The sequence below is a fragment of the Nyctibius grandis genome, chromosome 5 (genome assembly GCF_013368605.1).
Source record: "Nyctibius grandis isolate bNycGra1 chromosome 5, bNycGra1.pri, whole genome shotgun sequence".
Classification (NCBI taxonomy): domain Eukaryota; kingdom Metazoa; phylum Chordata; class Aves; order Nyctibiiformes; family Nyctibiidae; genus Nyctibius; species Nyctibius grandis.
Window position 1 is genome coordinate 40596399 of NC_090662.1, and position 27086 is coordinate 40623484.

General features: G+C 40.3%; 2 protein-coding genes across 3 annotated transcripts in view; both read left to right on the top strand.

Moving 5' to 3' along the window:
- LEMD3 (LEM domain containing 3) overlaps positions 1-15499 on the top strand; it is a 54079-nt gene extending 38580 nt beyond the window's left edge. The window contains exons 10-13 of one of the 2 annotated variants that reach the window (XM_068401602.1): positions 8237-8318; positions 12739-12844; positions 12970-13048; positions 13300-15499. In XM_068401602.1, coding sequence (XP_068257703.1) covers positions 8237-8318; positions 12739-12844; positions 12970-13048; positions 13300-13463 — 431 coding nt within the window. In that variant the 3' untranslated portion in view covers positions 13464-15499. Of the gene's footprint in view, positions 1-5526; positions 5651-8236; positions 8319-12738; positions 12845-12969; positions 13049-13299 lie in introns of those variants that run through there. The other variant, XR_011048234.1, reaches the window with a different exon arrangement.
- A 1896-nt stretch (positions 15500-17395) lies between these two features.
- MSRB3 (methionine sulfoxide reductase B3) overlaps positions 17396-27086 on the top strand; it is an 85518-nt gene continuing 75827 nt past the window's right edge. The window contains 2 exon segments of the mRNA XM_068401067.1: positions 17396-17515; positions 17517-17600. Coding sequence (XP_068257168.1) covers positions 17396-17515; positions 17517-17600 — 204 coding nt within the window.

The window sequence follows — 27086 nt, forward strand, 5'->3', positions numbered from 1 at the left end:
AGCCAAAATGAGCTGCTTGTTCCTTTCCCTGAATTTTTTTTTTAAAAAAACAAAACTCTTTAGATGGTCAAATTCTGACATGCCTTATACTTACTGGAAGTAATGTAATTGGTTGTATCTACCAGCAGGTAAATCAGAGCTTGTAGACTTGAGTTTCCTACTGTTAAGTTATCTGTCAGGTACCTAAAGACAGAGTTTGGAGGAAGAGATGTTTGTTTATTTTGAAAGGGAAACTGCTGAGACAAAAGACTCCTCAATCAGCAGAACATGGATTTTGAGCATCTCCTAGTAGTGCTTTCTTTCTGTCATAAACGTTTTTCTACACTGTACATCCATATTTCAAGCTTTGTGGTGCAGCAAAGCATTTGCTTTAATAGAGGAACCTGTTGTCACACATGGATTTTGCAGTGGTCTGTCACTTTTCAGCTTTATCATGGAGCCAAGTGGCAAGAATCCAGTGGGTTTGCAGTTGTGTCTCTGCAGTGGTCATCTTTCCCTAATGCTTTTTCTTTATGCCTTTCTTCATGTTAAGCTTCGGTTTTGGGGGGTAGGCTTTTTTTTTGGTCAATGAAAAAATTGAAGCTATAAGACTTCAATTCTGGGTTGCGATAAAAAAGAATAGTCATTTCTATCAATGTCTTGAGTGTGAAGGTAAATGTTTAAAGTGAAATCTTAATTGCCAATTGTTTAACTGTTGTTACTTTTTTTAAAGAGTCTGTCGTGCCTTATGTTCTTCTGTAATGCTGTGTTATCTCTCCAGTGGGATTGAAATAAATGTAGTGGAGAATCCTAGTTTATAAACTAATCGGCTTATTTTGATTGGTGAGGGAGGAGGGAGTGGTTGCTTCTCCAGTTTTTAGTTCAGCTTTTAAATCTGATGTTATCAAGGTCGTATCGTGTATTACTTCTATGGCATTGAACTAGATGCTGAAAAAAGCGTAGTTAAAAAAAACCCCATACTTTCTGCCCTTCCCTAGTTCCCACTTAAAACAAACTAAAAATTGCCACTGGCAAGCAACTACACTCTCATCTATGTTCTTCTGGAGTATGCTAATTTGCATCTTAGTTTAACTATGCAAGTAGTAATTGGCTTCCTTCTTTGCTTTTTACTGGTAGATACGTTTTATTTGTAAGAAACAATGTTTTTATTGTTTCCTATAAAAGAGGGTACAGTTTAAGTAGCTCCTTCCAGTGTGATTATTTCCTTTCAAAGACAGAGCTGCTTTGTGGGCTGGAACATTTATGTTGTAGCAAGCTTGATCACCCGAGTAGAAGTACTGCTAACATTATGGTTTTGTCCCAGGCCGCTTGCATGTTTTCATAAGTTCTATGTATGCTTTCAGCCCTCAGGTCTTTAAATCTTGCTTTTCTGCAAGTTCAAAGCAAAAACAAACAATTCTCTCTGTCAGCTTGAAAAACCAAATATTTTGAGACATTTGCAGATACTTGGCATATTATCTGAAGAATGTCTTAGTCTTGGGACCCATTTCTTGCTTGGCTATGCAAAATGTTATGTTGGGATATCATTATATACTTCTCAAAGTTATGATAATGGTTTTAGTATTACGTTTCACATTTTAAATCATTCATTGGAAATGACGGCTGCTTTTTTTTAAAATGCCTTGTGAATACTACAGTAGGCTTTAGGTTCTGCAGTCATTGTCTTGCAGTAGTAGTAACATGGCGTTTTGCTGTGACAGCTGTATTACATGATTTCAGTTTCTCAAAATTATAGTTAGTAAGATGTAAATAGTAACTTTATTACAAGAGTTGCAGAGCCTTTTCTTTCTAGGCCATTGTCCATGAGGGATGCGCAAGTGCTTTAGGTACAGCAGAAACGGGGGGTCAACAGCTGTCTCTGTTCCATCTCTGTAATACTGTCATGATCAATTTTCAAACATTTAAATTGAACGTAGCTTCTGTAAGCTATGTATATTATAAAGCTGAATCTTCTCTGTAGTTTATTGTTCAGTACAGGCTGTGAAACCTGACAATCCGGCTCTGGAATTTCTCATTTACTACTCATTTGCTCTCAGTATTTCTTTTCCTCTTTGACTGCCATATAAATCACTCCATAACATTCTGTCCTATATTAGAAATCGAACTGGATTTTCCTTCATCTGGAATGCTTCTCAGTGTGTGATAGCTCAGGTGCTGCTTTGCTATATGGAATATACATTCAAGACTCTCAACAGAACAGTAGTTTCCAAAACTTCCTAGAAGGACAGCTACTGTAGTAGCTGCTGTTAGGTACTGTCTGAATTTTAGCATCTGATACTTACTTTAGCATATTGTGAATGTGGACAGAATAACTTTATCTCTCAGCTGTGGCTTTTAGCTGTATGTTGCCTAGAGTATGTACTTAAGACTCTATGCTTTCTATTGAATAGGCTATGTTAAGATCTATCCTGTTTCAGTTCTTTTAATAGCAGTTTTCCTAGTTTTCTTGTTATGTTTGTAGTTCAGCAAAGAACTTTGAAGAATTGAAACTGCATACTTTGGCCCTAACAGAAGGGAATGGAAATAGGGGTGGCTGAAATGACATAGGTCATTTGGGCTCTGTATATCTTGGTAGTCAGCAGGGCAAGGCAATTTTCACATGCAAAGGCTCCTTCTATTTTGTGTTCCTTGTTTTCATATTACTGTTGGAAATAGTTCCATTACATAAGTCTCATACATTTTGCACAGCTGTTTCTTTCTTGATGATAGGAATTCTCTATGTATGTGTGGCTTTCTTCAGTTTTGGAAGTATAAATCAACTGGAATTAAGTTCGTCCTCCAGTTTTGATGTTTGAATATAGAAGTTCATAAATCTAAATACTCTTAAAGACTACTAGGTCCTGAACAAACTCAGTACATACAAAATCAGAATGAATTCTTGGTTTTGAATCTTGTGAATAAATTTCAATGTCACAATTTTTTTAACCTTCTGAGATCTGGTAGTGCTCTGTAGCAGAGCACAATACCTAGAGTATGTGCAATTGAAGAAGAAAGCCTCTTGACCTGCCAGTGTGTACTAGGATATTGGTAGATGATAGCATGCATTTTAAATATGGGACCTGTAGCATGCATGAAGATCTAGGCTGTACTGTCTGTTAGCATCTGGAGTTCAAGCATCACTGTGATGTTTTGTCCAGTCCTTCAGGATGCAGCCTGTATTTTGACAGATAGTTTGGGATTTTTTTCTTTTCTGGGTCAGAATAAAGTCTGGTGTACTTCCTTTGCAATATTATCTACTGGATACAGTAGATGTATCTGTTCAAAAAAAAAAAAGAAAGAGTAGGTCAACTTGTTGTAGGATGATGGACAAATATGAATGATGTTTTGAAAACAGTTGATTATAATTGTCAATTGAAAAACAATCTTGATCATGCCAAAATGTAATTTAATTAAATCAGTGGGAAAAAAATACATTTTTAGTGTTCAGGTTGCTTTTGAAAGAACAGCTACTATTGGCCTTTGATAACTGGAGCTCTAAAGAAAAATAGGTAGGCAGAGTTCCAGTGTAGCTAAGCTAACAGCAATAGCTCAAGTTCCTTGACAACTCTGAAGATGAGATAAGGAGGCTCTCTGAAGTACCACATCCAGGGTGATATTTCATCCTTCAGCATGGAAGATAACCTGTTACCCTGTGTGAGAATGACACTTCTCCTCCCTGGCTTCTGAGAATATAATCCTTTCTCCATGGTAAAAAAAACAAAAAACCAAAAAAACACACTATTCTTAACTATTGCAAGAAAACTGTGGATTTTATGCTTGTTGTAAAATGCTGTATCCATCCTATGCTGGTCTTCTACAGCTGAAGTTAACTGTATTAAACCCCAAGTCAACCACAATCTCCTCTCTTATAACATTTAGCAGTATTTTGATTTCAGTATCTTTCCTGTTTACTGAAGTACCTCATGTTGTATGAAAGTGCATAACTGTTAACACTTCAAGTAAACATTTTATCTTTTTGTTCTTGCCTTTGATAAGAAGGGTTAGTACTTAATAAATTACAGTGATCTGTGGCTTAACATGAATAAATCTGTTCTTCAGAAACATGGTTACCTATATTTGATGCAAGTCTTCAGCCTTATCAGGTGCATCAAATCCATGTCTAAAGATCTGTTGGGCTGTATTATAACCCATGGTGGTGATACTGGGGAATCCCTTTAGCAGTAACACAGTAGTAATTCAAGAGGTATAGAAAGCTGTACTACAATTTCTTAGATGTTCTTTTTGAAGTCTGTGCAAGAGCCGCTTCTCCCATCGTAGACATATTCCAGTCACAGTGATAAAGACGTTGTTGAAAGCACACCTGTTAGCTGCTGCTATTCTTTGAATCTGGAATGATACAGTCATACTTAGTTTAAGGTAATAAAGTACATTATGATTGTACAAAGTGGCTTCCTTTTCTTGAAGGTGCTCACTAGTCCCCAAGGGGAATTTATGAAAGTCCTAAAAATTTTCTTGTCAGTGACTTACTGCACAAAGTTGTGCTTCTGCTTTCCTATTTCATCTCTACCTTTTTAACCTCAGGTTAAAAAGTCAGTCTTACTGTTGAGACTTACAGTCATCTTGTCAGTCTTACTGTTGAGACCTATTTAGGAAAAGAAATGACACATGAGGTGCTTAGTTAATTATGGTATAGCTTAGCCTGTTATCCTGCAAGAATGTCTGCATATGCCCTTATTGTGAGGAGAATATTTTATATGCTCCACACCAGTGTAAATTTTCAAATAATCAGTACTGTAATCTGAATAGGTTTGTCACTTAAACTTGCTTTTTTGGCGGGAGGGGAAGAATTAATTGTTATAGATGTGTAATGAAGTTCAAAAGACATCTGTTAACTATGGTATTTTGAATTCTGCTGTGGAGGTACAGCATTATTTTTTTTTTAACTTGCCTGTGTCTTCCTTAGCCTCCCCTTTTGGTCCCATTTCTGGTGTACATTTTAATGCTTGTTACTGTGCTGGCATTAATTTTGTACCTCACTGATTTCTGTGGTCATTTTTTTCCTTATACATAAAAAGCTCCATCTAAGTTGCAAAACTTTAATTTATCATGACTTTGAAATGTTTTTGAGAAAAAGCAGAATTCATCTTTATTTTCATATGCTGCACTGCCCTGGGCACACTTGCTCTATACTAGTGTGATATTACATTAAGTTGGTAGCAGATTAGTTTTGTGCTGGTGATGTGCTCTGGCTGAAGTCATCTCTGCAAGCACCCGAGATCTTCTAGTCAAAAAGATATCAAGATTATTAGAAACTGGAGCAGGCAAAGCTTGGTTTTTATAGGTATCTACACTAAAGCGTGAATTCCCCATTTAGTTACTTTTTCATAGCTCAGTGGTATAGCTGCTGCCTTGAACAACAGTATGGGGTTTTTTTGAGTTCATAAACGCCTTGCAGAAATGTTGATCCTCTGGGCCTAGGGTCTCTGCAAATAACCACCATTCTTTATCCTTGGATTAAAACCATGTGCTGAATAACCTAGCTATTAACAATCAGCACATAATTTCCTCAACCCGACGCCTTTTCAGGTCCAGGTCCATGAATAGGCCACCCCAGATCACCTTCTCCACTATGGTGTGGTGCCCCAGTGTACAATATGCTGGTGACATTTCACCCCACCTTGATCTGCTGGAGCCAACCTACATGAGTAAGGTAAGTCCATTTATTTTTCAATGTTGCTTAGTTCTGTAAAGTTTTTGTTGTATACCCTATGTATAATTTTTAATCAAGGGCAAAAAACTTTACAAAACCATGGGCTATTGAAAAAGGACTTGTCCTTAAACTATAGGCAGCTCAGAGATAGAGGCAGTGTCACCAGCATATTTAGAAATCTATTCCTGAGGAAAACCAGAAAATTTTTACAGGTGTTGGTGACTTGGACTGTGTGGATGTATATTCTAGTAAGAACTGTTGTGGTTTAGGCCCAGCTGCTCACTCCCCCCGCCCAGTGGGATGGGGAGGAGAAAATATAACAAAAGGCTCGTGGGTCAAGACAAGGGCAGGGAGAGATCACTCGCCAATTATCGTCACAGGCAAAAGAGACTCATGTTGAGGAAATTAGTTTAATTTATTACCAATCAAAATCAGAGTAGGGTAATGAGAAAATAAAAACTTAATCTTAAAACACCTTCCCCCCACCCCTCCCTTCTTCCCAGGCTCAACTTCACTCCCGATTTCTCTCCCCCCTCCTCCGCCAGCGATGCAGGGGGACGGGGAATGCAGGTTGTGGTCAGTCCATCACATGTTGTCTCTGCTGCTCCTTCCTCCTCAGGGGGAGGACTCCTCACACTCTTCCCCTGCTCCAGTGTGGGTCCCCCACAGGGTCGCAGGTCCTGCCAGGAGCCTGCTCCAGTGCAGGCTTCCCACGGGGTCACAGACTCTTTTGGGCATCCACCTGCTCTGACCTGGGGTCCTCCACAGGCTGCAGGTGGATATCTGCCCCACCGTGGACCTCCAGGGGCTGCAGGGGCACAGCCTGCCTCACTATGGTCTTCACCAGGGGCTGCAGGGGAATCTCTGCTCCAGCACCTGGAGCACCTCCTCCCCCTTCTCCTTCACTGACCTTGGTGTCTGCAGAGCTGTTTCTGTCACATATTTTCACTTCTCTCTTCGGTTGCAGTTGCATAGCTGCTTTTCCCCCCGCTTCTTAAATATGTTATGCCAGAGGTGCTACCACTGTCACTGATGGGCTCGGCCTTGGCCAGTGGACGATCTGACTTGGAGCCAGGGAAGCTTCTAGCAGCTTCTCACAGGAGCCACCCCAGTAGCCCCTCCCCAGCTACCAAAGCCTTGCCACACAGACCCAACACAGAACATTTTTAGTTATTTGGGGAACTGACGGTAGGTTCCATATTAGATTTGGAGGCCACCTTTTCTAATTTCTAGTTGGCAGTTGTATTTTTTTTTGCCTCAAAAATTTACATAAGGAGCAAGTTTGTCTATGTCATATCTGCAGGCAGTGAATTTTCTCTTGGTTGGTGCTTGTCTTTCCTGTGCAGTGCCTTCCACATGGCTGAATTTCTTCTACGTGACACGTTTTTTGTTTTGGTGACATACAGAAGAGCAGCAGTGTTCATGTATTTTGGATATACTTGCAAAATTTTATTTTAAAAGGTCAGCAGTAAGAAGCAGAGACCTGTAGTTCAACTGCCCCAAACTGAGACTTCTAACACTTGGAATGTAACATATTGAATCTGTCAAACTTTTCCAAAGTAGGGATTGCAAAAGAGAAGCATTAGCAGTGTTTTGGAACATGATTTTGTGTTGTTGAGATTTTTAATCTTATGCTTAAACTCTTGGATCTACTCATCTCAAGTCTTCAAAGTAAAACTTCCTTCAAGCATTGGAAGTTGTTTACCAGGTTATCCCCTTCCACTTATGTTGCTGCTTTGTTGGCCCTTCTCAAGGCATGGAACCACCTTGTCTGAATCTAAAGGGCTCCTTTATTCCTTTTCTCGTGGCGCAGTCTTCTATTGCGACTCTCCCCAGTAGAACTTGTGAACTTCAGAGAAGTTGATATTTATTTTAGAACTTCAGAATGTATTTTGTGGGGATACTCAGCTTTGAAAGAGTTACTCTGTTATTTTTAATTTCCATTTTTCTCCTTACATCTGTTTTATCTTCTGGTGTGCTTCATTTCAGATTTTTGCAAGCTTCTGATCATGTGTGTAGAGCATTTAGGGTTACAAAAGCTCCGTCCTTGTAGAGTGCTCCTTGACAGTTGTTACTGCAATACAGATGCAACACAACATCCATCTAAGCATCTCCCTATTTCTTAGTCAGATGGGCAGTAAGTTGCCCTCAAAGTGGAAGAAATGAAAATTCATCAGGCATTTAAAACTGAATAGTTAACCTGCAGCTCCAAAAAATTTGCTCCAGATGTTGAAGAATATCTGTCTTTTCATGGAGATATAATGCAAATACTTTCACTTCAACTATATGGTATTTTTTTAAAATATTGTGAATTCCTTCCATGTACTGTGGCCTGGATATAAGGGAGTGCATTATCTTTTTAAATGTAGAAATTTTAAATCTGAAATATTCAATTAAGTATGGTACATTTGCTTCAGTGCAGAAGACGACTGTGGGGAACTTAATTTGCGTGAAGCTTTTTCATATACGAAGGAAAGTATTCTTTTGAGTAAAACGAGAAAAGTATTAATGTATAAAGTTGACAGTTGTTAACTAGATGGTATTATGCCTGTCAATAAACACTATTAAATTTATTTTTCTTTGTAGCATTTCATCTAGATAGAAGAAATTCACCACCAAACAGCTTGACACCATGTCTAAAGATTCGTAATATGTTTGATCCAGTTATGTAAGTAAAACCAGTTATCTATCTGTATTTCTGTATTCTTTTGGAAGGGTCCACTTCTTTCCTCTGAGAGGGGTTTGGAAGAAGTGAGTAAACATGAATACCTTAAAAGAAACAAATGGGTTGTACAAAAAAAAAAAACTTCCTCAACATCTGTGAGAAGACATAAATAATCTTACTGTCTGTCTTCTGTCCTTCATTGTCTTGCTTTGTGTCTTTGGGTCACTTCTTGAAGAGTGTGGTATTTAGTCAAACTGCTTGGAGCAATGACTGATCTTTCTCCATTAATTAATTTTATAAATGTTCAATTATATCAGCTGACAGGGGAGACTCATGTGGGCTAACAACAGACTGTAAGTTTCTAAAGTATTGTTAAGTATTCTGGAGTATTTAGACTGTTACAGAGCTTCCAGAGTTTGCATTTAAAAGGCTAAATTTAAATAATTTAGTACTTCATGGCAGTGTGACTGCATAGTTTTGAAGGAAATGGATTTTTGTAGTGGGAAGGTTTTAAACAAATCAGTGCAGAGTACTGGCTTCTAATGCTCAGATACAATTCTAAAGTATGTACAGTGTATGAATAAGTAACAAGCCTTGTTTCATGTGCCAAGAGTTAAGAAATAATATTTTTTTTGTAGTCTTTTAAAGCTTCATCCACTGTCCTGTTATATCCCCATTGGCTGTGGACTAGATCATGTTAGGAGTTGGGGACTAACACATAGGTTATGCCAGCTAATCCTTTCTAATCTTTGAAGCCTAGTTTGCCCAGTGCAAAGAGATACAGGGACTCCTGTAACTCCTCTGAAGTAATTTATTCCCTGATGTCATTATATAAGGGAAAAATGAACATGCTGTACTGTCTTACAGAGTAAAAGTGAGATGATAATTGGGACTGAAGAATACGAGAAGCTGAGTGGAAAATAAAAGCTATTGATTAGAATAGGGAATAACATGAAGCAGGAGGGGACACAGGAGTGTGGATGCAAGTGATTGCAAGGTTTGGATGTATTTCTTCAGCTGTTTCACTTCTGTTTCTAGCCGCACTTAATTACTTTAGTTTCTTGCCTTATTGATTGGAAAACTGTTAGCTAATTTAGCTGAGGACAGTGTTACCCCTAGCATAGAGAACTACTCTAAAAACTGTTTTTTCTCAATAGCTTTAAGACTTAATGACTGTTGTGGGCAGAGACCTCAACTGTGGCTTCTTTTGTAACTTTCAGGTTGCAGTAGGGTGAGCAAGACTGAAATTTTAGGCATTGTTCTTGAGACAAATTGATCCTCCTGTAGGAGGATGAAATAAAAGATGAGATTTGCTGAGAATTTTGGGCAAGATCAATGTCCTTATTGTCCTTGCTACAAAGGTGACTTCATGAGCTATATTGGTTAATCTGAGTAGTACTGAAATAAATCCATTCCTGAAGCTTCGCTGTTAATATTTATTGGTATGCTGTGTTGGTTACTCACTTGTTTCAAAATGTTAGCTGTTAATGGAACTAGTAACTGAGATGTTATTTTTGTCAGAACAATCTCCCTTTATAGGCTGTATCTTTTCTGTAAACTTCAGTGTTTTTCAGTACTGATCCAGTGTATGCCCAGCAAGCGCATTTAAAAAAAAAAAGAACATTTATAGACTGGGAATTGTTCTCTTTTGTCACTTCTCTTTAATGTCTATGTCCAGTCAGCTATTTTGAACAGTGCAACTTCTAATACATTTACTTTTTGTCGACCTTTCCTTTTGGAAGTTGACCTAGCTCTGTTACTGGATAGTGGGATACTTCATCCAATTCCATACTGCACGCCCCAGCCCATTCCTCTTCCATGAGCTGTCTTGCAGAGGGACTGCTGCTTAAGGAAGTCCTTTTTATCACACCCTTGGAGTAATCTTAAAAAACAAACCAAACAAACAAACAAACCCAAAACCCTTAGTGCAAGACAAACGACTTCATTCAACTGCTTGTGTCAAAAGAGGAAGGAGGTTTATGTTCTTGTCCCAGATCTGAAAGGGATGAATGCCTTCACTGACCACAGGTACATTCTGAAACACAGAATGTACTAGTGTCTGTGATTAGATTAGCAACTACTGTTTTGACATTTGCCATGGGTGCAAGTTATGTTTAACGAAATTAGGTTTTAGCTGCTCTTTAAGTCAAGCTATTGTATACTAACCATAAATGACTACTTTTCAACAATATGCCAGTAGCTGGCAAAAGCAGCCATCCGTAATAGAGGTCTTTTCTCTTGACCTGAGAATCATCTAGGGGATATACCAGTTAATTTGTGTTTATTAATGCTTACAGAGGTAAATAATTATCTTTTTACTGCCAAAAGTCAGAAGACTTACCTGGACATTGTGAACCCTCAGACCACAGCAGCAGACTTAAACTGGAGTGTATGTTTTAGGCATTTACTATGCCAGACACAAACCTGTTTTTTTAAATACCAGTCTAAGCATCATTTGGATAAGCCCATTTTAACGTTCCGCATCTACCACTAAGTAAAAAGAATGGTTCATAAAGTATAGGTGGCATTCCTGCAAGACTCGTATTGACGGCTAATGGAACATACATATGCAGGATCAGGGAAGGGCAAGCCATTCCTGTTGGGAGCCTGTTTCATTATGGCAGATCCAAGTTAGTTGGTAACTAAGGATGTTTCATGTCCCAGGTCTGCAAAACACAAAAAGCAGACTAGACTCAGAATGCACTTCTGCTCACTTTGCAAACAGGAAATGAGCACTTGGGAGTAACGCAGTGACTTCAATATTTGGGAAGAATACACAGCAAAAAAGATGATTGCCTACTCTTAACAATATGATCTCCTCTTCTGGTAACTGCCTTTCTGCTGATGACAGCATTCTTCTGAAGAAAATCTGGACATGAGTCCTGGCCTGGGAGGGAATGCACCGAAGTCAAGATTTCACAGAATCATAGAATAGTTTGGGTTGGAGGGGACCTTTAAAGGGCCTGGCTTTTGCAACTTGGAATTACTTTATTTCCCTAACATCCTGAGCATGGCATGTTATTTAGAAAATACTGTTGTTTACACTGTTAGAGAAGGGGAAAGAGAGTTGTATATTCCCTTCATTTTGAGCTATCTAGTAAAAATAAACCACTTTTTTTCTTTCAACCTGAGTTGGGTTCATCTTCTCCTAACTTCTGCAGGGTTTTAAATTGTAGATGTTTTCCACTGCAAAGTTTCTCTCCCAGTAGGACCTTCATTTGGATCTTCTCTGCACCCTTGTGTCCCTCTCCCACTTTTGTTTGCTTGCTTATATATCATCTGCCTGTGTAAGGTCCATCATCTGGGAAGTCTGATCCTCTAACCAATCAAGGTCAAATGACAGAAACAAATCTGACATTCTGTGTTGCCAGAGTCCTTCAAGTGTTGTGTTAGTGTCCTGCTCAACAGATTTAAGTAACATCCCTGACCATTTAACTTCCCTATGTACATTCCATCTCCCACCACATTTTTTTTTCCATGAATAAGGAGGAAGGTAGATCAACTATTTCAAGAATTTTGGCCTTATGTAGAGAAAACTCTTTAAAACTACCCAAAGCTCTTGATAGTGTTATTGAAAGAGTAAGTTCATTGTTTTTTGTGTAAAGACTATTCAGGCAAGCTTAAAGGTGTATTAAGGCTGTTGAAATTGTTTTCCCTCTGCTTAGATTTATTTTATTAGGACCAGATAGTTCCTGTAGTACCTTCACAAAAATACATAGACTTCTGTCTTCTCTAATGATGTGCCTAAAGATTGATTAGTCTTGACAATAAACCATTTTTTGTGAAAAGCCCCCAAAATTGGAATCTGATTTTAATAACTTATATTTCTGGTTCTAGATTGGCATGTTCCATCGGTGTCCTATGGGACAAATGCAATGTGATGCTTTGTTTGGGATAGTGAATAGCTATTTCAGTGATGAACAGTGCGTGAATAGCTAAAAAGCTCCTTCAGCCTGCTGAAGCCTGACATGTAATGTTGCTTCTGTGACTGCTGGTAGAGGTGATACAGTAAGGGGGCAGAGGCCTTACGCTCTTGTCTTGCCCTGCTCTTCCATTGCAGTAGGAGCAGCCTAGGAGTGGTCTTCTGGGAACAATGGCCAGCCTGTCTGAGCAGCTGTGGGAAGAGGAGTTTATGCCTGGTTGCAGTTCATACAGGAAGGTGATGGCAGGCTGCTGGAAGGGGAGGACAAACCACCCCAAATACTGATCATTCCTTTTGATTCTTAGCGTTGAATTTTCTGAAGTGGACCGTAGGACCCAATGTACTGAATATTCAGTAGCTAAAGTACTAAATCTGTCCCAAAGGCATTTAACAGAAAATAACATCAAGTTACAGAGAAACCAAAGTCATTGGGGAAGGATGAGATTGTTGTGAATGTTTAAAAAACGAGGTGCTTAATTAAATCTTTCATTGTTTGCATAGGGAAATAGGTGATCACTGGCATCTAGCGATTCAAGAAGCCATCTTGGAGAAATGCAGTGATAATGATGGAATTGTTCATATTGCTGTTGACAAAAATTCACGTGAGGTGAGTGTCCAGTAACATCTTAATGCTTTGTTTATCCTTGTCTGTTGGACTTAAAAAAAAAACCAAAACACCAAACCAAAAACAAAACAAAAAAACAAACCAAAAACCTCTCTTTCTTAATGCAGGGTTGTGTATATGTCAAGTGTCTCTCTCCAGAGTATGCTGGAAAGGCTTTCAAGGCATTACATGGCTCTTGGTTTGATGGTAAGGAATGGGGGTTTATAACAAAACATGGGTAGAAATGACAGAAGGTGGGTGCAGTTGGAGTTCTTTTAAATGGTTAAATGTTTTATATCTAAAGTATTGAGCTGTAACAAAAAATTGATCTTTTTAGTAGTAATCACCTGGTAAACTAATTTCAGTGTAGTGATGTGTTTGTGTGTATTACGTCCTGAAGCAAAATGTAATAATACTGAACTAGAAGGTTTCTCTTTTCCTGTTTCTTTGCCTCATAGGAAAGCTGGTAACGGTAAAATACCTGCGACTAGATCGGTATCATCATCGTTTTCCCCAGGCTCTTACTTGTAACACTCCACTGAAGCCATCAAACAAACACATGAACTCTATGTCACATCTGCGTCTTCGGACAGGCACAACTAATTCTCAGGGAAGTTCCTGAGAAGACTTTCTACAACTGTTAGGACTGTTACTTGCAACAGGAATTTTCCTGTTTGGATGCCGTCTTCCTTTTTTAGTGCTTTTTGTATGTAATACTTTAATGAATTAAAAAAAAAAAAAGTTTGAACGTTCCAGAACTCTTGTTTCCAAAGGGACTTAGCAATGAGGCAGTAATACTGAGTTGACAAAAGAGAAAAAAAATTGCTTCAGGAGGTTTTCTGGGGCCATAGTAAACCAATGCATTTAAGTTTTGCATGAGGAATACTGAATTCGTTATACATTTGCAGATGTGGTGACTGTATTTTTGCACCAAGAAGTGTTTTTGATAATACAAAAGCATGGAGAAAAGACGACTTCCTGTATTTCCATAGTTTCCTGTGAAATAATCTTGTGGGTATTTTGTAACAACCAACCTACAGTTCCTGATGGTGAATAAGTGGAAAAAAAAAAAAATCTTTCTCAGTCAATATTAGTTTTTTGTTGCTGTATAAGAATCTTTTTCTGCAGCTAGGGTATGGGGAAAGTTAATCTGGCATTAGTGGTTGCATATAAGTGTGAGGGAAAATGAACTGAATGTGGATGTACTAGGTTTTGTATATAAATGTAAATGCTGGTGGTGGCAAAAATGGTTGTGTTCTGTGAGGATGTCTGCATTGAAGCAGTGAATAAGGTTCCTCTTTTATTCAAAACCTAAATGTTTTGTATGGTTTTGGCTGTACCATGACAAGAGGCCAAATACCTTAAAGTGTTAGATACAGGTTAAATATCTTTTTATAGGTTTTATATTTAAATACCTGACTATGATTTTGTGTGAAAGGTCTGATACCAATTGTAATGAATTCAAATTTGTGAGCAATAAAGAAGCAATTGGCAGATACTGGAAAAATATTTTGTATTTATTATGACAATTGACAGGGCTGTGACAAAATACCATTGGGATTAAGTGACTTTCCCAATACATTATAACTTACTTGTTAGAGTTTTAAAAGGTACATACTTCCTTGCAACAATTTTGGCTGATGTGAACTAGAAGTACAGTTGACAGTAAATCTTGTGATTCCAAGCCTGTGAATTTATTGACATTTACCTAGAAGTACAAAATTGTTGCTGAGAAGCTTAGTTGCAAATCTAAGATTATTGGCTTTACTAATCCCCTCTCCTACAATAATTTTATCTAATTATGCAGCTGAATATCCTGCAGGAGGTGAGACTGGAAGCACACCAGTCCCACAAATTTTACTGAAACTCACTTTACTTTGTAGATATGATGGATTTGCAGCATGAACTTGCACAAATAATGCACGTTTTTCTTATGGTTAAGTAAACATGATGCACACTATTCTGCAACAGAAAATCCTATTGTGCCTTACCTTTGTGCTTTTGTGGGCACCATGTTTATTATTGGAGAGTTTGTTAACCGCAAAAATTTTAAATTCTCAGTTTTATGTCTCAGATGCTAATGAATGAGTATATATAATATATAATCAGCCATGCAGAATTCTACTTACCAAGGACAAGTACATATTTTTGATGGGTAAGTAGATTGTGCCAGGTCTGGTAGATTTTGATGAGTTTTACTATATACATATATGTATATGTATAATATACATGTATATGTATTATATATATGTATATAAACTAATTTTGTTGTATTTGATGTGCATCATAGTGATTTGTTAACCTGACCTTAGTGACCCCATCTTGTGACCTGTTGCAAGAGTGAATGTAAAAATAGTTGTGGCATTTTAAAAGGTTGCCTCGATGCAAATGCATCTATCTTGCTTCTAAAATATATTTCTTGTAAACACTGTACATTTTATTATTGTAATATGTACTATTATGCAGCTTATTTTACCTTAAACTGTTAAGTTGACCAATATCCCTTCCTGCAAAACAGATGGGAATGTGTATAATACCTGAACATTTGAGAAAATCAGATGTTTGTTGTAATTTGTCACCCTGTCCTGTAAAAACAAACCAAAACAAACTCGAATTAAAGGTTTATTAGGGGTTTTTATATGCGTCTCACCTTCTAGATATTTGGATGTCTCTTTGACTCAAATACTTTTTTCATCTGGGGGGCGAGGGGCTAGATTAATTCATCATAGCCACCTAACTTTTAATGATTGTTAGGATTTTCATAGAATCATAGAATAGAATCGTAGACTTGTTTTGGTTGGAAAAGACCTGTGAGATCATCAAGTCTAACCATTAACCTAGCACTGTCAAGTTTGCCACTAAACCATGTCCCTAAGCACCACGTCTACACATCTTCTAAATGCCTCCAGGGATCGTGACTCAACCACTTCCCTGGGCAGCCTCTTCCAATGCTTGACAACCCTTTCGGTGAAAAGATTTTTCCTGATATCCAATCTAAACCTCCCCTGGCACAACTTGAGGCCATTTCTCTTGTCCTATCACCTGTTACTTGGGAGAAGAGACCAACATCCACCTGGAATAGTGTGTATTGCATTTACTGGTTTTAAGTGCTGGTTGAAATTCTGGGATAATGATTTGGTGTCCTTTTTCTCTCAGAAATGGCAAATAAGTTGGACTGAGGGAAGATGTGACACAGACAATGCAGCAAAAATATCAAATGTAACCCTGGGTTGGATAAGTGGAGCAATAATTAGGAGAAAGATAACTTTACCTCTAAATGTCACATTGATGAGAGCAACACCAGAACATCACATAGCATTCTGGCATTTTCCTTTTACAAGAATAAAATAAAATTGGAGAACCTACGTAATGCTTAACCAAGAGCTGGGAAAAGGTGTTAATGGTGAGGGAGTTAAGAAGTTAAAACTGTTTAGCTTTTCACAATAAGACCAAGCAGAGATTTGATTACAGCAAAGCTGTACCTTTTCAGGGAGAAAATGCCAATATTAAAAGCCTATTTAATCTAATGGGGAATGACATAACAAAAACCAATGACTAGAAGCTGAAGCTAGATAAATAGGAATTAATGCCTCTGCTTCTAGCAGAGAGAGTGATTAACCTTTGAAACAAACTACTCCATTTATTGAAATTTCGGATGAAGATTTTATGACTCTGGAAAATATCCTGTAGTCAAACAGGTCAGTGGGCTCCACCTGCGAGGTTTTTCTGTGATTTGAAGCTGAACAGGTGCTACTGTGAGCTGAAATACACAACTTGAGCTTCACTTAATGCTAATTGTCCAGACTTACAGGGATTTCTAAGTCCAGGTGAGACTACGTTGTCTGACCTGTTAAATGACAGAGGTGAAGAGTCTTAGCCTTGTGGTTTTGGCTTATTTCTTGTATTTGGAGATGAAAGAAAGTCCTCAAAGGGCTTTTGTAGACTAACAGAAAACATAGGCTTGTTTCCTTGTCATTACGTTTATACTATGCTGTTCTAAAATTTGTTTTTGTGATGATTTGTATTGAAGGGTCAGGGGATGGGAGTACCAAAGCATTTGCCCAGCTCACTTTTCGCTCTTCCCGGGGGAAGGAGGAAGCGGGAGGAGGGAGAATTTTGCTGCAATTCTGTTCCCCCTTTTTTTTTGACGATACGCAAGGTGGGCATTAACAGCGCTATTAATTTCGCTGCCTCTGATAAAGTCAGATCAGTCACTCGGCTTCTGGCCGTAAGTGGGAGCCGTCGGCCGGAGCCACCGCGCCGGGCAGACACCCGCCGCTCCCCGCCCGGCCGGCGCCGCGCAGGTGGGTGAGGGCCGCGGCGGGGCTGCTTCCCCCGCCCCTGCGGAACTGCAGGAAGACTGTGTTTAAGGCGGCGAGAAGCTGCTCGGCTGGCCTTTCCGAAGCGCGCCTTTAAATTTAAGGACAGCGAGCTCCGGGCGTGCTGCTGTGGCGGGACGGGACCCGCGGGATGCGTGGGCGCAGGCCTCCCCCCTGCAGCGGCGCCGGGGGCGGCCGCCTCCCCGCTCCGCCGTGCCGGGTGTCTCCCGGCTCTATGTTCTTATTTGGCGTTGGCCGCCGGTGCCCAGGAATTTCCCGTCATGCTCCCCGGGCGGCGGGCCCGTCACTGCCATCCCTAGGGGCGGGGGGGCCCCGGCCGCTGGCTCGCTCGCTCCCTTGGGCCTCCCTCCCCATGCGCACAGCGCCGCCGCTCCTCTCCGCGCTCTGCCTGGCGCTGGCGGCCGCCGCAGGAGCCGCAGGTAGGAGCCGCGCCGCCGCCGCGGGCAGCCGGCCCTTCGCTTCGCTGCCGGCCCCCCGCCGCCGCGCCGTGGGGAGGGTGGGCCGGGGGCTGCGGCGGGGGCGAGGGGAGGAGCGGCGCGGGGGGCCGGGCCGCACCTGCCGGGGCTGTGGCGGGGGGCGGACGAGGAGCGGGACCCCGCTGAGGGGGATCCCCCGGGCCTTGCCGGCGGCGGAGAGCGGGGGGGCTGGGGTTGGTGCTCGGGTCGATCCCCGTTTCACGGAGCGAGCCCCTGCCGGGGTTTGCCCTCCCTTCATCCCGGCCGCGCCGCTGTGGCGTCCCTGTGGCCGCCGCAGCGCATGAACCCGCGGACACGGCGCGCAGAGCCCCGGCTCCGGGTGTCCTTTGCTGTAGCTGCTGCATCTGACTCAGAAACGAGGTAAATAGTTTCTGGGACGCAGAGCAAAATAGTTGGCTTGGTGATACAGCGCCGGAGCGAGTGTGTAATTCAGTTCTGCTGCGGTCGCCTGCTCGGTAAATTGTGCTTCGTTGGTCAAAAAAGGAGCTTAAACTTCCCATACGCTTCCAGAATTTTTCTAAGGGAGCTCAGTGCGCTCGTTCACTGGGTTTGTTTTGTGTTAACGCTACAGACAGATATAGTTGATGCAAAGAATAATTTATTTCTTACTGTCTCCTTTCCAAGTTAATGTAGCTGTACTTGGTGTATCTTAATATTCCTGGAAACAGAAATGAGCCTCAGTTAAGCTTCCTGTAATATTTGACAGATTTGCTATAAATGATGGCTTTTCTGCTCGAGCTGAAATTCCAGTCAACGTCCCATTAGCGTAAGGACTGTCTGAAGGCGCAGTGATCTTAAATAAGGGTAACCGTGTGTTAAAAATACCGGATCGAACAATGGGTATCTAACAGGTAAGGCGAGGTGCCTCCTGTTACCTCGCGATAAATGGCAGACCTCTGTAGGAGTTCCGACCTTAAACACAGCTTTTCTCTTTTAAGCTGCCAGTTGTTAACTATTAAAATGGTTCTGAAACTGTGCTCCCTTGAAAGGTAGATGTCAGAATGAGATATCTGCAATAGGCAGACACTTTGCCTTACCGATACAGCTTGTTTATTGCCATTGGCCCTAAATGGAAGAGCCAGCACCACTCCCACTATGGCACAGTGCCATTCATCTGCGACCAGCGTTTAATGCTTAGAATTTGTCCTGTTTATGTTCTTGCCCTCGCTGAATTGAGACAAGTGCTCGCTGTCTTATTTGCCGATGATTCCCAGCTTTTTATTGCGCTGCTGCATGCCTTTGCAGTTTGTCATGATTCCATGTCTGCCAAATTTGGTTGGTAGCAGTGCCCTTTAAGTCTGATTCTGGAAGTAGTTTCCATGTGGATTGTCATCTTAATCAGACGTTTGCTCATTGTTTCTAAAAGAATCGCCTGCCTTGCTGTAGACATGGCTTATTTTAGAACAATATTTCTTAATTGTCGTAAAATTTATGTGGGTAATTAAATACAGTAAATAGCTTAACTGGAGTTACTAAATAATCCTAGAATTCTGAGATGAAAAAACATACTTTTTTAAAACAAAGTTCTGCATTGATTTCTCAAAACAACGAAAACTAGTGGAGTCAAGCCATATATAGTTCAGTCCAGAATGTGGTTGGTTGGTCCTTTCCTGTCTGACGTTCCTTGGATCTTTGTAATACACATTTGAAAAGACCTTTTAGGAGGAAAAAAAGAATTCTGTTTTTCCTCAAAAAGCACAGTCTTTAAAAATAGTGCCTTTGTATATGGGGTAATGTTTCTATATTCGGTAGCAAAGCCATATAAAGCAGTTGATCCTGGGCAAAAATAAAATCTTTTGACTGGATGACCTTGTTTGTTTTTCCAAGTGGTGGTGGTTATATGCTCTCACAGGGATTTGATTAATACAGATTTTTATGTTTGTACATACCATAAGAATTCCTTACAGCTGTTCGATAAGGGAAACTTGCACATGAGGAAGATATTTGGTCCTTTGCCCTGATATTTATGAAGGTATGGAAGGATCTTGTTTACCTACTCATGTTTTGTCAGCTTTGTAAGATGACACTTGTTTCTGTATCATGGGAGGTCCAGCCTATTTATTACATTTGAAATGCTAGAAAATTAAATTTCCTTTCTAGTGGACTGTTAAAGGTTCCTTTGTTATTTTTTTTAAAAGATGAGAGAATAGGAGGGAGAAGGAGGAGAGAAGAGATCACTCCGTTAAGGATTTAATCTTCTCAGCCAGAAGGTTAAGAAGTCTGCCTGTCTGCACCTGACTGGCGTCGTTACAAGCCAGCGATGCAGTAAAGCCATCCAATTTTGAGATAGTTCTGTTGAGCTGCATAATTCAAGTGTGTCCTCATTACAGAGCAATACTTAAGCAACACGCAACATTGTATTAGTCATGGGTAAGGAATATGACCCTCTTTTTCCCCTTTCTGTTCTTTTTTTTTTTTTTTTTCTTTTCACTAAAAGCTGCAGTTTTGGTAGCACCCAGGCTATGAACTTAAGCTGTGGAGGCTTTTCCTGATGGGAAAGTGGGATAAACTATCAGCCTCTAATTATAGCGTGGTCTAGCCCTGATTTGTTTAAGGGTTCCTTTAGCCAAAAGACCCCCAGAAAAATGGACCCTCAAATTCCTGGTGTATTTATGACAGTGTGTTTAGGAATTACTGTAGAATAAAGTTGGATATGGATTTTAGCTTTCCCTGAGTAGCTCTGAGGCTGGTATGCTTATTTTGGAACAGACTCCAAGGCTAGATGGAAATAGGGTGTTTCTTGCTCTGGAATAACCGTGTCCATACATGGAGTTATTTAGAGGCTACTTTCTCTACACAAGCCAGAGGTCTTTAAAACATAACAACAAAAAACCTGCCAGCTTTTGGGGCTTTTTTTTTTAGTGTCTCATAGAGTAAGAAGTGGCTACAGGTTAACTTTCCCTTCCCTCATTCTTGTTGCTTCAGTAGGACTGTGTTGTTATCTTTTTGGATTCTTCATTTGCCTCAGAAGGATCTTAGGTTCTCAGTAAACTATTAATATGTACTAGCTAAAAAAAAAAAAGGCACAAAACTAAAGATTTAGGTCCTTCTCCATGGAAATTTGTGAATGTATAACCAGCTAGCCGTGTTTTAAATGTAGTTTCCAACCAACCACTTAAGAAAAGGAAGGGAGCACGTATTGCATCATTAACTTCTACCAGAAGATGAAGAATGTCATTCTGGGTTTTAAGGGAGATTGTTGTGTCCTTAATCTGTGAAGATGGTGATCCTTATGTTTCGTTTGAGGATAGGGTAGAAGAATTCTTTGGGAACCCCATTTATGGTGAGGTAATTGGAAATTATAACTTATCTGCTTAGCTCCAGCCTTCTGGTTCTGATTTAGCAACTTCAATTCCAATAGCATTATCTGAAAACCACACAGTCTAGCAACTGGTACTGGGAATAAAGAGGCTTTTCTCTGTAAGGACTTTAAGACCTGAGGAATTGAACGACACTAGCCCAAAGCAGGCAAGAACAATGCTTAAACTTACAAGGTGCTAACATGGTTTCACTGTCTTCACAGAATTAAATTACAGTTTAGCATTGTTTCGTAATACAGTTAATAGCATAAGTACTTCTTTATTTAGGGTGAGCAGCAGAAATGATCTTTCCAGTAAGTCTTGCATTTAAACATGATTCAGCTTCTGAGTGTTGCACAGACAAAGTCTAAGGACAGGCCTTCTGTGGAGCTCCCCAGTTCGCTCTTTCCTCTCAGTAGCATCTGAACATTGGGATTAATTATTTCTTTGAAATACGAGCAGCAGCTTAGTAAAACGTACGTAGTGTGCTAATGTATTGTTTTGTTGGGAAGTGTTAACCACATCCAAGAAATCTTAAGAGTAACATCGTGCATGGCATTGGGAAGTATTTCCCCAGGGGTCTCTTTAACTCCATGTTCTTCCAAACAGGGACAACGCCTTTGTGTTTCACCTGATGGAAAACAAATCCCTACTACCAGGGAATAACAATAGCACTGATGGAAAGTAGCTCCAAATGCCACCGCTTTCACTCTGACCGCACAATGAAAATGGAAAAAAAATATATCAACACAAAACCCCTTAGCAGCTTCCTGAGGAAGGGATCTGTGCCAGTCGTCGCCTAAAGAAAACAGCTCAGAAAGTGCTTGGTCTGGCTGAGGGATTGCCCTGTTCTTGTTCCTCTCTGTTCCCCAGTGTGTGGTTCTTGGGGAAATCTGCAGGCGAGGCTGTGCCTCCAGCTGCACGCATCAGAGCATAGGTGATTTTAACCACTTCGATGACCTGTGCAGTGGGTTGGCTGGGGTGAGAGCTGCTTGAATGTCCCTTTCAGTTCACGCAGCAGGTGTTCGACAGCGTAGTAAGCCTGGCCTTGGGTTTCCTGCGGCTGGTTCAAGAGCAAGCGTTGGTTTGATGTAAAGTTACTGTACTTGCTCAAATCGGCTAAGAAAAATGGTTAACTTTGTACAAGCAGGCTTTGCCACCTGGGTCAGAATGTCACCATCCTGCTGCTGGAGGAAGCTTGATGTTAAACATAAAACCAATTCAGGTCCCTCCTTATGTGTCCTGATGACGAGCAGTCATGGCTTACACCCAGTTCAAGTCAAATTTGTACTAGTGAGTGATCCATCAGTGTGCTGATCCAGTCTTAATGATGCTGAAACCAAGGCTTGCAGATCAGATTGGTTAGGCTTCTGCTCCTTCCCACCGACAGCACTGTCAGTCGCCATAGTTTGAGGGAGAGAAGGGACTAAGACAGCAGGAAAGGCATAGGCTGCCAGCTTGGGGACAGGCAGAAAAGTTGAGGTGGATCAGCCAGGTGTGTGAGGTTGAAGTCCTGAGATGCGAATTCAGAAACTTCACAATTAAAGTGATTTGGGTTTTCTATAGCGTTATCATCTCTGCTTTCGAATGGCTGCAGAAAAAGAACATCAGCCCTGTTGGTCAAAGCCTTAGCTTGGGAACTGTACTTTTGGACTGTATACTCAATTTTTCCTATTTTTTTCAGGATTAAGTGTTTCATTAGGTATTTTGTATATACAGTGGAAAAATAATCTGTGCTGACAGCACACCTTTTAACATCTCTTTTCATAAGAGAAACCAAATTGTGTACGTGCTTGTTCTGTATGCTCTTGCTTTTACATAAAAGATCTCCAAGTTCTCCACCGACTTGTGTAGCAAATTAGTGGCTCGCTCAGGAAGGGACCCACCAGACGCTGCTAGTTTCTAATCTTCTACAGAACCTGGCATCCCTGACCCAAAACCACAAGGCAGCTTTGCTGCCTGCCTCTGAACTTGAGAGCGGTGCTGGATTGTACTAAACTATTTTAGTGGCTGTTGAACCACACTGGGAAGAGTTACAACAGATACTTTGCAAGACCCTAAGACTCTGCCTGTGAAGTCCTTTAAAATGTGAAATACAGTAGCTGTCTGGGGGAAAACAAGCCTTTTTTGTTGCTCTGTTATGTATGAATTACAGAGTAGTACATTTTTATCTAATGACAAGTAATTACAGTAATCTAGAGAGTGTAATAGCTGAGTGATGTAATGCTATTTAAGACAAGATGCAGGTTTTCAGAGCATTATCCCATCTTCACAGTCACTCTTGTAGATGGAACAAACCAAGTTCTTAAAAAATTTTTGCAGGGATTTGGTTTTCTGAACCACTCTTTTTTTATTTCTCCTCTGGACTCTCCCCAGTTGTCTCTGTCCTACACCCCAAACCAGCAGGGTATTCCAACTGATACCTCAGTGCTGCTGAGGAGAGCAGACTTCCTCCCCAGCCCCTGATATTATGTATTATGTTTCTCTTTTTAATAAACTCCAGATTGTCATTTGCCTTTTTTATTTTTAATAGTGTCACACTGTTGGTTCAATTTATTGTCACTGTCACCTTGACATCCTTTTCTGCAGTACTGCTGCTGGTCTGGTATTCTTCCTTTTGGTTTTGTGCATTTGAGGATTTCTTTTACAGTCCAAATGTGGTTCTTTGTACTTGGCTGTATTGAATTTCATCTTACTGATTTTTGACCATTTCTCCAATTTATTAAGACCATCTTGAGTTCTGCTCAGCTCTTGAGAGTGCTTCACACTCCTTGCAGGTTGGTGTCTCTGCAGTTTTACTAAAACTGCTTGCTAGGTTTTGACCCTAGTCAGTAGGAGAAGCACTGAACCAGTGTGTTTTTTCAAGCCGTCTGCACCCACGTTATAGGACTTTGATCCAGAAGGAATGTGCTTTTCCAGTTTGCTCTGTGAAAAAATATTTTATATTTGAGATCTGTTGGATTTACTGCTTTCCTCCTGCCTGTAGAATAGAAGGAAAGAAGGAAAGTACGTTGGTTGATGGGGTTAGATTTTGGCAAGTCCATCTTGGCGGCTTATTGCTTTCTAATTTTCAGTTGCCTCTTTCTGGATTGTTTAGTAATTTGTTTCAAAAGCTTTCTGGGTGTTGCAGGGAGGCCTATGGCCATTGTGTCAACCAATCGCTCTTTTCTCCCTTTTTAAAAATGGACATTGTCAGCTTACTCCTGAGCTTTTGGAAAGGCAAAAGCCTTTCAAAAATCCTCCAAGGTCCTTGCTCTTTTCTGAACAATTGTCCCAGCTTGTTTCCCAAACACTGTAGGATAAATTCCCTAACCTGTCAGAGGAGGAAGATCACCTCAGACAAAGGCTGCAGACACACAAGATAGCTCCATCATCTGGGAATATAGTGATTCAACATTAGTGTGCCTAATTTCTGATAGTCAGTCTCATATTTATCCAGCTAAAGCACCTGAAGTGAGTTCCTAAGAGTGAGAAGGAAAGCTTGATAGATTTTGATAAAGCACTCTCTCAAAAAAAAGGCAGCTTCAGCAGCTTGACAAGATAGTTCATTACAGATCCAAGTGACCGTTGTTCTCCGCTGACAATTTCTGTGCAGAGTAAGGTCTGTGCAAGTATTTCAGATGATCACCTCTGTTGTTTCTTAAAAACCCCCTCAAATGTACTGCCATGGAAGGTCGTCTGGGCAGTCAGCCTATTTCCAACCTGATAATGTTGTGTGTGTTGCTTTCTTTGTATTGGGTTACAAATAGCGAAATTTGCAGATGGGCTTAACTGGCCATAGCTTATAGTTTATTAATTTTCTTGTTTGTTTTGCCTAGCAACTACATAAAATTTCCAAACATCTAGATAAGTTCTATCTGTGAGTATCTATTTAAGTACACATATAAATGTAAGAGAATGAGAATCTTTCTGTACATATATACCAATGCTATAAAAATAACACACCAAGCAAATATATCGGAATTCTAACCAGTAATTATTGTTTCAAAAAACCTTAAGGTGAACATAGAGCTGGTACGTCCTTTGTCATTTTATTTTGATCCGGGTGCTGAAGGCTTGCACGCTCAGCACTGAAGTGCGCTGAAGTGAACAGTGGGAGGGGAAAGGTCCTGTGCTGGGGACCGAGGACGCAGTGGGGGCATGGCTGGGTCACTGAGGAATTTCTGATGTGTCAGTGAAGAGTGGTGTGAAATGTCAGGACCAAGAGGGAAACAAGGGAATCCTGGTGTTTTAATTGTAGCATTTCCTTTTTTGGAGCGCGAGTCCAAGTAGGACAGAAACAAACGGCATTTTGGGGCAAGGTTTAATGAAGTTCCTGACAGCAGGTTTCAGCAGAAGGGGGCTGCCTGCGGGTGCCGTGCTGCTGCCTCTGCTGAAGGAAGTGGAACAGATGTCGCTTGTAAGAAGAGATTATGCAAAGAAAACATCCAAATTTATCTTAGAATATTGATCCAGATGGGAAGCTGAACTACAAAGCCTTAACACTAGCAAAGGGCTGAGGGAAGAGGAGAACAAACTTGGTGGCTGCATTTATTTCCCCTGTGACCCTCCAAATGAGATGAGCTGAACTGAGCAGTATGCCTACCCTGTGAGCCCGCTGTGCCAGCATGGGCAGCCCTGGCATGTGCAGCTGGGGGGGCTCTGTGTAGGACAGCGGGGCTGCTGCCAGGCCTGGCATCAGCAGGCAGGCACCATCGCCCCTGCCCGCAGGTGGCTCATGGGCCTGGAGATAACTCCAATATTCGCCCTGTCATGTGCTTACTGTAACAGAGCAGGAGAAAGTATTTCTGTTTTTTCACAAAGTTAAGTAGTTTTTGCTGTGCAGAAAGGTTTTGCATGGTTACTGTTGGCTGCAAGTCCAGCTGGCGGGTATAGGATGAGTATTTTCATCTTTCGAATGCATTTAGGGCTGGGAAGTGTGGATTGAAAACAATGTAAGGTTTAATAAATATTTTCAGTCAATTAAAAGAGTTGGAAGAGACACCTTCTTATTCTGGACCCTTAGGAGAGAATGAAAGAGAAGGGAAATAATCAAAGCAGGTTTTAAAGTAGTATATTTAGCTAGAATTAATAGTTCTTTTGTTCATGAATTGAAAAATAGCTTTAGGATGCCTAGAGGTGCAGATGCTTGTGCCACACATCCAGTGTAAATATATTTAGTTAATTAAAAAAAATAAAATGCTATGTTTGTGCATTTTTTTAAACTGCACTGGAATGCAAATTGGAATTCAGCTCACACAGATTCCAAGTAACATTTTCCATTGGTAAAAAGTTTGTCTTTGGATATTATATCTTGTAAGAAGGGAAGAGAATCCTGAATACATGTTTTTATCCCTGTAATTACCTAAATACAAGGAGATGTACATATAATCCTGGTTATTAAATAGTCACAGAAAATTTTGTGTAAAGTTATATAATCAACATACTTAATGATACCCTAACCAAGTGAAGATTTGTTTTAAGAAAATGGTGTTACAGAAATTTAAATAAAAGTATTTATTAAATTAATCCACCTTGGCCAGTGGTTTAAAATATAATCATCTTTATATTTGAATCAAAGGTATTGCTGTTAGGACAGAAATAGTTTTCTTTGCTCTCTCACTTTTGAGTCATTGACATTCATTATTAACTCATCTGATTGTACTGTAAGTTCAAAGAGGATTTAAAGTATGAAGATAAATACTCTTTCCTTATTTGCTGTAGTGTCTTCTCACTGTTATTCGTAAAAATGAAAGTGCATCCCTGACGAGGGAAGACTTATGAATTTCTGTTTTACTTGTTGTAATTTTATTTTTGTATGGATTAGATGTTCTTTTACTTTTGTTTTTCAGCTCCATAAAGGTTCTTTGGGTTTAGGATGGTAATATTACTATTACAGTGTATGAGCCATTCTTCTACATGCAGTATCAGAATTTCTTCGTGCTATGATTTTTTTAAACTATTTTTGGATAAAAGGCTGAGGTTTTCTTGTATATTCATAAGGCTGCTCTACATACCATCGTGACACAATCTGTGTGATCAAAGGTACATTTTTAAAGAGTGCTTTTATTCTGTTGACATATGCAGAGACTTCTGCGTGCTCAGGATGTTGTTTGAAGGATGTCGCTTGAAGGGTAACTCGTGAGACTGT